The 14,907-nt window shown below is 25.9% G+C and overlaps 1 protein-coding gene across 1 annotated transcript; it reads right to left on the minus strand.

The window, feature by feature from the left end:
* Window positions 1–415: 415 nt before the first annotated feature.
* On the minus strand, window positions 416–1,605 carry LOC101234800 (notch-regulated ankyrin repeat-containing protein). Its single transcript, XM_065803192.1, has 2 exons — window positions 1,383–1,605; window positions 416–1,171 (listed from the first exon to the last, which is right to left on the minus strand). Exon 2 carries the CDS (start codon window positions 1,162–1,164, stop codon window positions 697–699), a length of 468 nt encoding a protein of 155 aa, XP_065659264.1. The 5' UTR covers window positions 1,165–1,171; window positions 1,383–1,605; the 3' UTR covers window positions 416–696.
* Window positions 1,606–14,907: the final 13,302 nt, after the last annotated feature.

Raw genomic sequence — 14,907 nt, forward strand, 5'->3', positions numbered from 1 at the left:
TTAAAACTGACAAACAATATTAATATAAAGTTTGTTAAACATTTTTCACTGGGCGCCAAAAACATTTTTGCTGCTAGAATTTATGCCATGGTTTATTTTGTTGCAATTCTAGCGCCGTGTGTAATGCGTTATAACACTTATAAATAATATTTTTAAAAATTAACTACACTTTACATCTAAAACATACAGTTACTAGTATGTTATAATCGTAAATGTGTGAATCTTGTGTTAATCTTGTATTTAAATATTTGTGTCACCTCCCTCTTTACTATTTCATCTTTTCTATAAAAGCTTTTTGTTTGTATAAAAACTTTTTGTTTATTACAGATGAATTTTTCTATTTGTGTAACTATTATTTTTTCTTATTTAAAACTATTATATATAAAGATTAATGAAGAATATTAAAAGGTAAAAATAGAATAAAAATTCTATCTATATTTTATCCTTCACTAAATCAAATAAGTCATACAAATTACGATAATAATAATAATTTATGCAAGCGTATAATTTATGCAGCAATAAAAAACAAAACAAATTTTAAAAAAATTGGATCGAAATAACTATTACTTAAGAAAAATATTTTGGTTAAATAATTTTAGGTTTTGTTTTATGATCTTTAAATAGGTGTATCATGGGCTTCTAACATGTTAGGAACCAAAAACTGTCTATTTGTTGTCTCCAAACTAAATTGTCTTTTTACGTTGGTTTCACTTTTAATCCATCTTTTATTTCGATATCTTTCGCTCCTTTTAGTATTAAGTATTCAGAAACATCAAAATAACCATTGCTTACCGCAAGACTTAATGGTGTTTTCCCGTCTTTAGTTGGAAGAACTATATCTGCGCCAGCTTCAACTAAAAGTTTAACAATTTCTAGATTTCCTCCTGTGCATGCATGATGTAAAACTGTGATACCATGTGCTCCAAATCCATTTATATTTAAAACCTCTGCTTCTAACAAAGACCGCACTGCTTCAACGTCTTCAATCATAATTGCGTTGTGTAACTGACAATCATAACCAGGAATAGATGGTGAACGAGATGGTCTCAAAAGTAGCTCACCTGAATCATCAATAACTAATGGAGTCTTGGATTGCAACGATTGCGCTTTTTTCTTTGTTTTAAATCGCTGACGAGGGTCTACAGTTGCCAAAACTTGAGTCATTTTTTATCTGATAAAATAAATTATACAATAGTTAGAACGTTGATATAATCCAAAAAATAACGAAAACATTTTGTATCCATGCATGTATTTTTATTTAGGCTATTGTCTATACGTCTGAATGGGTGTGTTTGTGTGCGTGTGTGTGTGTGTGCTGTATTTCTTTCTCTTTTTTTAATATAATTATAAACTACGTAAAAAAGCAAGAGTTTATGCCCTACTTTCAATATTTATAAAAACACTATTTACTTAAGCTTGACAGGCTTAAAGTAAACTCTTGAAAATTTGAAGCGTACACCATGACATAGTTGTTGTTTATTTTAATATAAAAAGTGTCGTAATTGTATATTCAAGTTTCTCTAAGTGATTTTAGAAAATTTTACTATACGATTTTTTATCCACTTTTTTTTATCCACTTTTATAAGCAAATACTTAATCTTAAGTAAACAAACTACTGGGCAGAATTTTTTTTCAGTGTAAACTTGGAACTTAACAATTTAAAATGATCTTAATTTACGTCTTTCCTTTAGACTATGAATAACATTTCCGCAAAAACTTGAATAAACAAAGTAACAGTGGTCATTTCTCAAACGTATATTAAACTTCTGCCTTGCTTATAGCATAGGCATCTCGACGTCATAGTTTAACTATTATTACTAGTTAATTAGTACTATATATACATACATACTTATCTATAATTATATACGCATGCATATAAATACATACATACACACATACATACATACATACATACATACATACATACATACATACATACATACATACATACATACATACATACATACATACATACATACATACATACATACATACATACATACATACATACATACATACATACATACATTCATACATACATACATACATACATACATACATACATACATACATACATACATACATACATACATACATACATACATACATACATAAATACATACATACATACATACATACATACATACATACATACATACATACATACATACATACATACATACATACATACATACATACATACATACATACATACATACATACATACATACATAAATACATACATACATAAATACATACATACATAAATATAAATTGATATATATATATATATATATATATATATATATATATATATAATATATATATATATATATATATATATATATATATATATAGATATATATATGTGCGTGTATGTATGTATGTATGTATGTATGTATGTATGTATGTATGTATGTATGTATGTATGTATGTATGTATGTATGTATGTATTTATGTATGTATGTATGTATTTATGTGTGTGCATAGCTGTAGAGGTTTGCATCTTTCGAAACTGTTTTTAATTTTTTTTTTTCAATCGTTATAATTTAATTGTTGGCAAATATTTGCATCGTATACCGATGCTGTAATTCGTCAATAATCATCATTATCAACGCGGTTTACATTTCATTCATTATACACCGTTTTATTCATTTTTACACTTTCTTTACTAGTTTTTATTAAAATTACTGATAAGTTACTAAGTGCACGAAAGTTTCAATATTTTTTATACACTTTGAAACTTATTAACGTTATATACAAATATATAAGGTATAAATATGTAAAGGTTTTACCAAGTTTTATTAGAAATTTATGTAAAAGCTCATAAAAAAAGTTTTTTTTTCCTAAATAAATATATGAAAGAAACTTCCAACTGTTGTTATAAGCATATCAACATAGAAGAAACGTTATAATTAAGTCTGCTGTTATTACAAACGCGTTTGTAATACAAACTCACGAGTGTTTATGTGTCTGTGCGTGTGTTCGTGTGTCTGCCTGTGTATGTTTAATAAAATATATTTTTCAAAATACAAATAAAAAACAATGACAGCAACAACAATAATGGTAAAAAAAACTAAAGCATTAAGTATACCAAAAATTGCTTATAGTAGATATGAAATGAAATTGATATTTTGCTAACTTTTAGTTATAATTATTTAGTAATTATTTAAAAATTAAAAAAAAAAAGGTAAAATGCTTTTCACGATTAAAATAATTTACGTTTAAATTAGATGTTTTGTTCAGTATTGCGTAATATCCGTTAGTAGCAAGAACCATTCAGATTGTAACAGTTTTTTATAACAGTTTAGAACAAATTTTTAAATAAAATCAGACTTATTAAGTAAAGTAGCGTCGAGGGGATTATTTTCTCTTCTATATTTCTACTATTTTCTGATGCAAGAATAAAAGAAAGTAAAAAATTCTTTAGCAAATTATGGTCGTTTATCATACTACTAATGTTTAAATATTCCCCGTATTAAAATAATTGAACTCATACATAATTTACTGGTGCTGGGAAACTTTTAAAAAATATATATTTTTATATTGGTAAGTATTAAGAAAAATATTATTAAAATACAAAGCAAATGAATTAAAAACGTAGTTAAAGATTAAATTGCCATTTGTTTTTAAATTAAGTTGTTTTTTTGTTGTTTTTTTTGCTTTAAAATGGGTTTTAGTCACTTAAATTTGTTTAAATGCTTTTATAAAGGTGTTCTCACTTGTTCAATCTCTCACTTTTTCACCTTTTGGTTTATCCTGGCATCATCAACCAATGTCATTTATCTACAGTTAAAGTGTTTGAAGCTTATAACCATTGCACTTTAAACTTTTTAAATTTAAAGTGTAATGATTATAATTAAAATACGTTACTTAGATGGTATTAGATTCTTATATATACCATCTTATTTGTAACTTATTTTAAGTAATGAGAATTACTTAAAATAACTTATTTACACGCTATTAGATTCTTGCAGCGTTTACAAAAATGCAAATAAAACCCCAACGTATGCAAAAGAAATGTAAAACATCTTGATTTAAAACATAAAATATAAACAAAACGCAGTAAAGGTAAATAAAAAACAGTCTGGAAAAGATTTTGCTTAATTTCTTAAAAGCAACCCATAAAAGAATCAGTTTTCGAGATAATACGGTTAGATACGGTTAAGCTAATAATTTCTTAACTAAAAGAAAAATCAAGTTGCTTTTTCGTTAACTAGATAAATAAAATTTAAGTTACATGATTTTTTTTTTTTTTATAAAAACAATATAAAAACTGTGATTAACGATCACTCAACGTCTTGATCGACAAGATGATCGACAAGTGTGAGATGAGTCCATAGAACACATGGCATTGCCCTCTAAGATACTATTATTTAGTTTAACTAACTGTATTGTACTTACTGTACTGTACTAAAGTAATTATGTAATGTATGAAAAGAAAAAAAAAACATAATTTTATGCAAATTTAATTATCCGTTAATTTACAGGATTTATATCGGTTACTTAGACTTATCACGGGTAAATTTTGATTACCAGAATGTTTTTAGTTTAAATTTTTATTGGGAAGAAAGAAGACATTCTCTGAAATTGTTTTTGTGTTGTTTCAGGAAACTTTAAAAAATGAAGTAATAAGTAATTTTATAATAATTGTAGAAAATATATAATTCAAAAACTAAAAAAATAAGGTTATAAATGTTTTTAAGAAGTTAATCTGAACAAAAATTAGGAAAATTAATAATGTTAAAAAAATTAAAACCATTTTAAATTATCATTTGCGAAGAATAATTTCTGTACAATAATAATTATTCGGAAACCTCTATCTGGGAAAAAGTTAGTAAAAATAAGAAACCTTTACATTGGTTGTATATATAAGCTTGCATTAACAATCAAAACTATTTGGTGCATTTTAAAATGAAATTTTCATAACTTTAATGTTTCTCTAAAGTTTTTTTATTTTTGATTTTGTATTTGTTTAGTACTTTTCAATAACTCTCAATTCTGGATGGCTTAGGGGTATCCTGTTTATGGACGGCTTGGAGGATATGCTGTTTTTGGACGGCTTGGAAGATATGCTGTTTTCGGACAACCTGGAGGATATGCTGTTAAAGGCACAACTTTTATATCATTTTATTTACAATCGCTTGCCAGTTTACTATAATGACTTGAAACTAAATCAGGTCACAACACATGTCTGTTTTCGGTAATTTAATGGAGGTAAAGAAGGTTTTTGCAAACACTCTTTAACATATATTCGACCAGAAAGTGTGGGCTCAGATATACATAGTGCTGATTATTTGCCACACCTGAAAATAGCTAGCCAAAACTAGACTTTTTTTAGTAAACTTTTATGTTTTCTGTATTCAAATTTTTAATCTGTTTTTCCTCCATATTTGGCAAAATATTAGACAGAACCAGGACTTAACAGACGATTGTACTTATTAATATAAATATAACTTTTATCATCTTTAATAATGCAAAAAATTTCAGAAATAAAATTTTCATTCAACTTTCTGCAGAATTTCAGAATGGTTGAGCACTTTTTCTGATTAGAAAGAATGAAGATCATGTTTATTTTTAAATTTCGCAATAAAACTATAAGAAAATTTGTATCTTTTTGCGCCTTTTTGTAATGAGAGCCTTGGGTTATTCTTAAAACTGTTAACCAGTTTTCTTATCAGTTTTTATTAAACTGTAGCTTCAAGTGGATTTTTCCAATTATATGTGCATATTTTTTCTCCAACATCTCTTTCTTTTGTCACTTTAAAACTAATTTATTAAATTAAATCGGAAAACTAAAACATATTTTTGAAATCGCAACATGTAAACGAAATAAAAACACATTTAAAAACATATTAACTCAACCACCGAAAAAAATTGTGCTTATTTTTTCAATTTTCTTGTTTATGCCGATTAAACATTTTCCTCAAGCTTGTTAGATATTACATGTAAAGATTCTCAAGGTTCCATACTAAGATATCTTTATTTCTATATTTATATTAATAAATTGTGTAAAGTCTCAAATTCTTTTAAAAAATAGATTTGCAAACAATACTAACTTATTTATGTCGTAAAAGCTCGTTTTAACATTATTTCAAAAAACAATTATCAACGATCATCACCTCATATTAATAAAACAAAATGGATTCTTTTCAATTGATATGACTATGCATCTTATTGATAATATACAATCTATCTAACTAATTATATGAAAATTAACATTTTTTAGGCGTGTGTATTGATGAAAGTTTTTCGTAAAAAAATTACATTAAAAACCTCCCCATTAAAATTTCAAAAAATGTTGGAATACTTCACTTCAATTGCATACTTTAGTTCAATTATTGATACTTTTTTATTTATTGTCACATAAACTATGCAAACATTGCATGGGGTGGCACTTATAAAATAAACTTAAACCTCTTTATTGTCAACAGAAGCATGTAGCACGACTTATTGTCCCTGGTTACCCTAATTATCCTAAACAAATCAGGAGAGTATGAGAACATGGGGTTTGTAATAATGTCTATTTCTATGATAAGTATATATTTTATTAAACATTTTCTTTACATAATTGCGTAGTTTTTTTAGCATTTATTGCGTAGTTATTTTTAATTGATTTTATTTGAATTACTTTTTAATTGATTTTATTTGAATTACTTTTTAATTGATTTTATTTGAATTACTTTTTAAGTGATTTTATCTAATTAAAATAGAAAAAAATTCTTAACAAAATAAATCAATATCTGTGTTAGGCGATGCGATGTCTGACTTTTTTGCGCAAATTTCGGGAAGTCAGACAAGAAAACCTAATATTGTGATTTGATTTAAACTAATATAATTACTTATGTACCGAAACAAATAAGTTCCTGCGGTATTTCTTTCATCTTAATAAAAAAACAATATAGTTTCGCAGCAGAGGGTACGTAACTATTGCTTAACCATTCTAAAAAAATTACTAGATTTAATTCAAGACAAACTTTTAATGTTCACTGATAACTGTTTGAATAATCAATAAATTAACTAAATGAACGTTAATTTATTTTTATTTATTTTTACCAACACTATGGGTTTTTTTTTTTTAAAATAGAGTTAACGCATAAGACCACAAAAAGTTTAGAACCATTAAAAAGAAAAAGGATTTATCAAATAAATACTTTTTATTTATTATTAAGTAAAAGGGGTCAAACAAGACAGTTATCAAACAAAATAAAACGCTATTATATTATTAATTTTTATTGAGAGAAAAAAATCGAAAGAAAAAAAAAATTCAATTGTTTTAAGTGCCCATTTATGATTAAAATATGAGTTCCAATAATTCGATAGTTATAACTATAATTAACTTTATTTAATAGCTAAATAATTAAACTTGTTATCTGAAGCTCTTTTAATGGCGTTAACGTGCACGCTCGTGAGCAACTGCACGATTTTTTTTATCTTTTATCCATCCGAATAAAGAATCACAAAGGTTTATTTTGATTTGAAAACAATGTTTAGTGCGAGACAACTACCATCAGCATTGCAATTTCAAATTGTATTATTGAATATTCACATGTTGTCAGCCAATTTTAAGGATCGTTTTGCACCATACCAGCAAACTATGTGTTGCCTAATGATCAGAGAAACCAAAATGATTAAAACTTCACAAATGACAATGAATTTTCTTCTTTAACACATATTTTGTTAAATTCACTTTGCAATGTGTTAAAATACCTTGCTATCATTTCTTTGCGTACAAGAGCAGCTCAGACGGATGAAATATTGCCAAATGCTCTGATGTTTAACTCGCCATCGTCTCTAAATCTCCACTAATTGATGAAAAGATTAAAACAACCTCACCCTGGTGTACCGTTAGAAAACACACGAGATTAATATTGTTGTTGCAACTAGTCCGTAAAAAGCGGGATGACATTTTTGTAAGTACTACCAAACCGTCATTACAGATTTGATTTAAGTTGTTGCAGCAATGTTTAAACCACTGTCAAGGGAATTGTTACTGGTGTGCTGAATGATTTAGCTGCTTTTTTAAATGAAAATTCGCTCCTTGGTACTTTGACGACTGCAAGTGGGATATGCTCATAGGAGTAATTTTTCTTTGCGTACAAGATTTTTAAGTCAGTTTTAATATTACAATAAACTTGGTAATAATGGATTTTATTACCAAGTTTATTGTAATATTAAAACTTTTTAATATAATAAAAAAAGATTTTATTATATTATACGAAGAGATTTTAGAGACTGATTAGTTAGAATAGACGTAAATCATTATAAAAGTCCAATCAACTAAGTTAATAAAAAGCGTAATTTAATCAATTTTCAAGATAACCGTTCCCGTTATTTACTCATAACTTTTAACTGGTAATGGTAAAATTAATTTTGAATAAAAATTATTAACTTGCGTAAAATTTTATACGTTTTTTGTTTCTTGGTCTAAATGGCAAAGATCAAATGTAGTATCTGTTCTTATTTTGGCTTCTAACCATCTGTCTTTTGGTTAGTTATGGAGTTGTTAGAAAGCAGTATATCATAAGATCGAAACAGTGACAGTCGATAGAAGTTCCTAGCATAGTCACTTTTTTGTTATCTCCTTTTACGGCCGGAAATCAAAAAGTGATTCATTCATTTTGGACATTTTGGTTTCGGCCTAGTGGCAACTATTAAAACCTTAAGTGAGCCAAATACGGCGCTTTGTCTACTTATAAATTCGTCTTCTAAGGCCCGGCGTAGTTCTGGTTTCAGTTGCAGGAGACTCTGGTTGGTCAAAAAAAAAAAATGATACGTTTTAAATATACTGATAGCAAACTTTATGTGTAAGTGTTTTATGCCCGTTTTTTCAAAAAAAGAAAAAAAATTGTAATGCTCCCGAAAACTTAAAGTTTTAAAAAAGTTCTTTTTTTAATAAAATTTTGTACTATCTTATTCATCATCAGAATTCTAATATATATATATATATATATATATATATATATATATATATATATATATATATATATATATATATATATATATATATAGTATATATATATATATATATATATATATATATATATATATATATATATATATATATATATATATATATACATATATATATATATATATATATATATATATATATATATATATATATATATATATATATATATATATATATATATATATATATATATATATATATATATATATATATATATATATATATATATAATAATAATAATGATAATAATGATAATAATAAAAATAGTAATAATAATAATAACAATAATAACAAAAATAATAATAATAATAATAATAATAATCTTATTCATCATCAGAATACCATTCTCTACATTATGATCAAAAAATATTTTTAAAACGTTTATATTTAGAGCAAAAGAATAAAATTTTAACTATTTGATCGTATCCTTTATCCTTTTATTTATTGTATCCTCTATTTAAATGTATCTTCTATTTGATTTTTATTTCTTTGCATCCTCTATTTCATTACAACCTTTTTTTAATCTATATATTTGAAACAAAATTTATTTACTTATTGAAGTATACATAATATGTAGCAAAATTTAAAAAATATATAATAAAAAAATATGAAAACAAAGAAACGAAATATATATTTTTTAACAAACCAAAAAATGCCAAATAAACAAAACGTAACAAAATAATATAAATATTAATGAATTATCTTCTTTACAAATTTTTTTTAATTTACAAACAATAAAACATAACAAAATGCCAAAATTTATTTAGCTACAAAAAAATAACTACCTACAAAAAATGTTTAAATATTAGAAAAAATAAAAATATATAATAAAATATTATAAAATTTTTCTAATTAGTAGATTAACAAGCTACAGAATTACTATTTGTTGATGCAGTTAAGTGTTTTGTAACGAAATTAAAATTATTAATCTCTTGATAATATAAATCTATGTAGTTTTTTGTATTAATTGAAAAATAAAAATAAGTAAAACATGATTCATGTCATTATAAGAAGTTTAACAATAGAATATAAAAAAATAATCTTGAAGTTCACTAAATAAAAAAATATGAAAAATATTATGTTTTAGATTTCGGACCTTAAAAGGTACTTTCATATATAAATAATGTTAACTCGAAGGAACTCTAGATAAAAGTGATAATTTAAAGAAAAAAAGAATAATTTAAAGAAAAAAAGAAAAAACTCTTGATTAAAAAAGATAAGTCAAAAAAACTCGCTATTTGGTAAAATTGTGAAATAACTAAAATAATAATTATATTGGTATAGAATATAACTATATATCTATAAAAGAAATGCAGTATATTTAAAATAATAAAGTAAAATAAATATTAGATAAAAGTATAATTCAAAAATAATTGACTCATTATTTTTAAATAGCTGTGGTAGCATTTAATAAATAAATAGGGATAAACCATTGCTACTCAATCATTAACATTATTCATAAACAAATCGGTTTCAATATAAATAAATATACGCTATTAAGTTTTCTAGAGAAAAACAAACTTTTAAAATTCCTATTTATTCATTGTTTTGTTCTCTAAATAAAGATTTCTCTAAAAGTGATAAATTATACAAATCATAACTGACAAAAATTAATAACAAAAATTTAACTATTTAAAGAAAACATTACATCATAAACAACTAAATTAAACAAACATAACATCAAACAACGCTAAAAGATAGTATCACCAAAATTCAAAATAGCTCATTTTCAACTTCTAAAAATATTACCAGCATGTTTAGATTTTCGATACAACCATTCACAAAATAGTAACAAGTAAAATATAAAAAGAATTAAAATAAATTGGAGAATTTAAAAAATGATCATTGATTGCCCAAAAAAAAAGAATTAAAAAAATAAAATATAACAATCTATTATTTATAGGTTATAAATAAACAGAAATAATAACCTGATTACACAAAAAAAAAAACTAATTTTAATTACAAACAAAAGAATTATAATAGATTTTGATAAGAAATTTAGCGATACTTCAACATAACTATTAAAAAAACGAAAAAACACATCAATAAAGTGAATTTTAACGTCTCCATTGGCTAGCATAGTAACTATTCAATTTATTTTTATGATGACATCATGTCATAATGATGATGGTGACGATGCTGTCATAAAATAATTTTATCATAACAGTGATGTCATTATGACATCATTGTTATGATCATCAATAATGTAATGACGACATCACGTTGACATTAAATATGATTATTATGTATATGATATCTTTTTCATCAAATAAATATGATTAATTCTTTTCATCAAGATATTGTTAAATTATAGTTAATAAAATGTAAGTATCGCTACAAGTTATCGCTGAAAAAAAAAATTGTTTTACAAAAATGTCCTTTGATACTATATGCAAAAAAGATATAAAAAAAAACGTATATATAAGCTTAGACAGTACTAATATAAATGAATAAACAAGCAAAAAATATATATGTAGAGTTCTATGGTCAGCTACGCAACGAGCGCAACATGTTTTTAAAAATTTAACTGACTCATTATATTATAATTTTTAATTTTTTTTTGCGTTTACACTCAAATTATCCTTTTTTATTATTATTCACAAAAAAAAAAGGATAAGAAGACAATTTGAGTAAAATAGAAATAAAAGACAGCGGTCAACTACGCAACGCGCAAAAAAGCTTGTTTTTTTAATTTAAAGTTCGAATTATTCTTTTTTCCGAATCTATAGTTTATTTTTTTATAAAAACGTTTTTTCTTCAAAAACAATTATTTCATTGAAGTTATATTTATAAAAAATTTTTAATATAATATTAATTACACGTCAAATAAAAAGTTTTTAAAAAACTATGCGGTCAGCTACGCAACAATCAGCCACGCAACATGCGAATTTTTATTATAATTCAAATTAAAACCCAAAACAAATCTAAAACTATATTTATAGCTTGTATTTAGAAACAATAAAATTTATTTATAAAGTTTATAAAGATAATTTTACATTAAAAGAAACCTGGACCCCGGGGTGGAAAAGGGGGAGGGGGCTTTAGAAGCTTCAGTACTCTCACTTTTTTAAATAATGGGGCTAGGGGGTAGGTAATACAATTTCCTTTTAAATGTACTCTTGATATTTTTATCTGTTTACAACCTTATTATATAAACGTTTTTAACTCAAAGATGTATATAAATACATTCTTTTACTTGCATTTACTTTGGAACTTTGATCTTCAGAGCTTTTTTTTTTTTTTCATATGTATATATAAATATGAAAAAAAAAAAAAAAAAAAAAAAAAGACTTACAAAAATATAGATATACATAAAAGTTTACTATATTTTTTTAAGGTGCACTGGGTTAGGAATAAAGAAATTTTTACCCATATATTTTTTATAAATTTATTAAAAAACAGAGATTGATTCAAAATTCCTTCAACATTATAAATGAGGGCATTTAAAATGTCTTTTTTTATGAAACCAATGTCTTAGCAGCTGTGCATACGTGGGCGAAAGCTCTTTTAGCTGAGTTGGAGTTGTTTCAACTTGATTTTCAACTTGTTCAAAATTTATTTAACTTGATATTAGTTTGTATTGTGGTTTATCCTCCACCGAGTTCAGCTCACTAAAGAGCGTCATAACACGCTTCGCAGACCAAGAGTAAGTGAATTCGAGAAGAACGAAGGAAATAGAGTGAGAAGTCAGAAGAAGTAGAGTTAGAAAGATAGCATTGAGAAAACAGACAGATATTGCACTAGATGTCAAAATGTGCAATTCTTACAACTAATTAGGTTACCTAATTAATGTATTAGTATAAACTTAGTCATCATTGCTGATGACGTTTATGTATTTTTTTTTTTTTTGTTCATTTGTCGTAAATTATTTAACAATATATTTGAATATTTTCTTGACTCTATATGTGTATATAATTTTTTGTTTTTTTTGTATTTTGTATTTTTTTGTTTTTTTCAATTTTTAATTTTTTTTTATATTTTTAATTTTTAATTTTTTTGTGTTTTTTAGTGTTTTTTTTTTTGAGCCGTTGTGCGGAAGAAAATTGAGATTTTGAAAAAAGGTTGAAAATGAAGTTGGTAAAGATTAATTAAGTATATTTTAAGAAAGATTTTGTTAGGTAAAACTAAAAAAATACAGGACTTTACACAAAACATCACGTTACGAAATCTACAAAAACATGCAAATAATAAATTATATATCATAAACTTAGGGCAGGCAGTAATTGTCTACTTATATATAACAGTATTTTTGTTGTAAAAAGAAAAATATATATGCAGGGAACAGGAACACTTAACTAAACATTTAGTTCTTTCTATGAGCTAGTTTAGCTCATATATTTAGTTTCAGGTTCCCATTCTCTATTTGACAAAAACGTTTTTAATACAAAAAAATTGACAGAAAATGTCCGTGGTACTTCTACGGATATGATAATTATATTTTAAAGTAATAATATTCATGATTTTTCTGGTAATTATCCTGATCACTGCCATTGGGTTGATTTTCGAATTCTTTAACATATGGTGACATCTGCTGTTCCATATTTCACTCATAATGGTTTAAGTGACTGTCAACAGCAGGTGCGAGGTAGGGTTTTTCTCCAATAAACTCGCTGTTTCAATTGAGAAAATTTAATTTATTGGAGAAAAATTGTTTGGGGGATGTCAAGGAGTTATATACATGTTTAAAATACTCCCATACTTCAACAAAAGGAGGACAGTAGGCAAATATATGTAGGTTGTCCTCAATTTTACCACAAGTTTTGCATTTGTTATTTTCAACGATCTGTTGACTTTTGCTTTTGGCTAGCAAGGTCGCAGAAGACTGTTGTGTAGAAAACGATAGAGGATATTTTGTGTCGGTCCGCATGCGTGGGAAGTAAAGTTTTTTTCCGAATTTGGGTCCACGGCATTGTTGTTTTGTTGAACTGTTCTAGAAAAGTTCTGCTGGCGCAACTGTCTTTTTGTTTTTTGCCACTTCTAAGTAAAACTATTTGTTGATTTTAGGGGGATGTTAAACAGGGACCCGTTTTTGCCTAATATTTTAATTTTTGTTTTGTAGTACTGAGACGTTTTGTTATCCCAGTGTTTTGGAAAAGAATTTTGCTTTAAAAAATTCAAGCTTTGGTTTTGGTTCGCAAATTTTATAAGTGAACTTGCCAACCAATACTTTGAAAAGTAGTAACAATCGTGAGATTTATCCTCTCCGCATTCCTTCAGTTGAAAGAGTGTTTTGAGGCGAAGTGCAAGACTTTGCTCCTTCGGTGATAAAATTCCGAGACCTTCGCTTTTGAAGGGTAAAAAAAGCTCTCTCTTGACCGGATTGAAATTAGTCTTTTGCCACAGATTTTCGAAAATGGCTCTGTGCAGATGTTCTATTACCCATTCGAGAATAGGCAGCACGTTTGCAAGAAACCACACTTATGACATTGCTAACGTATTTATCAACATAGTCTTTCCCCGAAGAGACAAAGTATTTAGTCAGAAACTTGAGTTTTTTTTCTACTTTGTTTAGAGTTACTAGCCAGTTGAAAGTATTACTCAGTCTGATGTAAAAAGTAACACCCAATATTTTGAAACCGGTGTTATTGCTCCTCTCGATGTTGTCCAATTCTGGGTACATTTTAGGATCAAAACCCCCAAGAGCGAAACCCTTGGTTTTTGAGGAATTGATCACTGATTCAGGTATTTCTTCCGATGTTTCTGGTTCATTAGTTTCTGTTACTTTTTTTTCTAGGTTCTTCAGTCACTTCTATAAAATTTTCTTTTGGTTTTAGGTTATCTTCTTTGTTTTGTCCGGTATAGATTATCCTGACGTTATATCCGCATAGTTTTAAAGATCTTGGTATTGGTTTAATTAATTGATTCATCATAGCAACTAGAATTCCTGTATAGTAGGATGTTCCGTTTTTAGGCGTTTTGTGATATACTGCTCT

The sequence above is a fragment of the Hydra vulgaris genome, chromosome 08, assembly GCF_038396675.1.
Source record: "Hydra vulgaris chromosome 08, alternate assembly HydraT2T_AEP".
Classification (NCBI taxonomy): domain Eukaryota; kingdom Metazoa; phylum Cnidaria; class Hydrozoa; order Anthoathecata; family Hydridae; genus Hydra; species Hydra vulgaris.

Coding starts and splice junctions, on each gene's coding strand:
- LOC101234800 (XM_065803192.1), bottom strand. CDS start 1,164: ATGACTCAAGTTTTGGCAACTGTAGACCCTCGTCAGCGATTTAAAACA.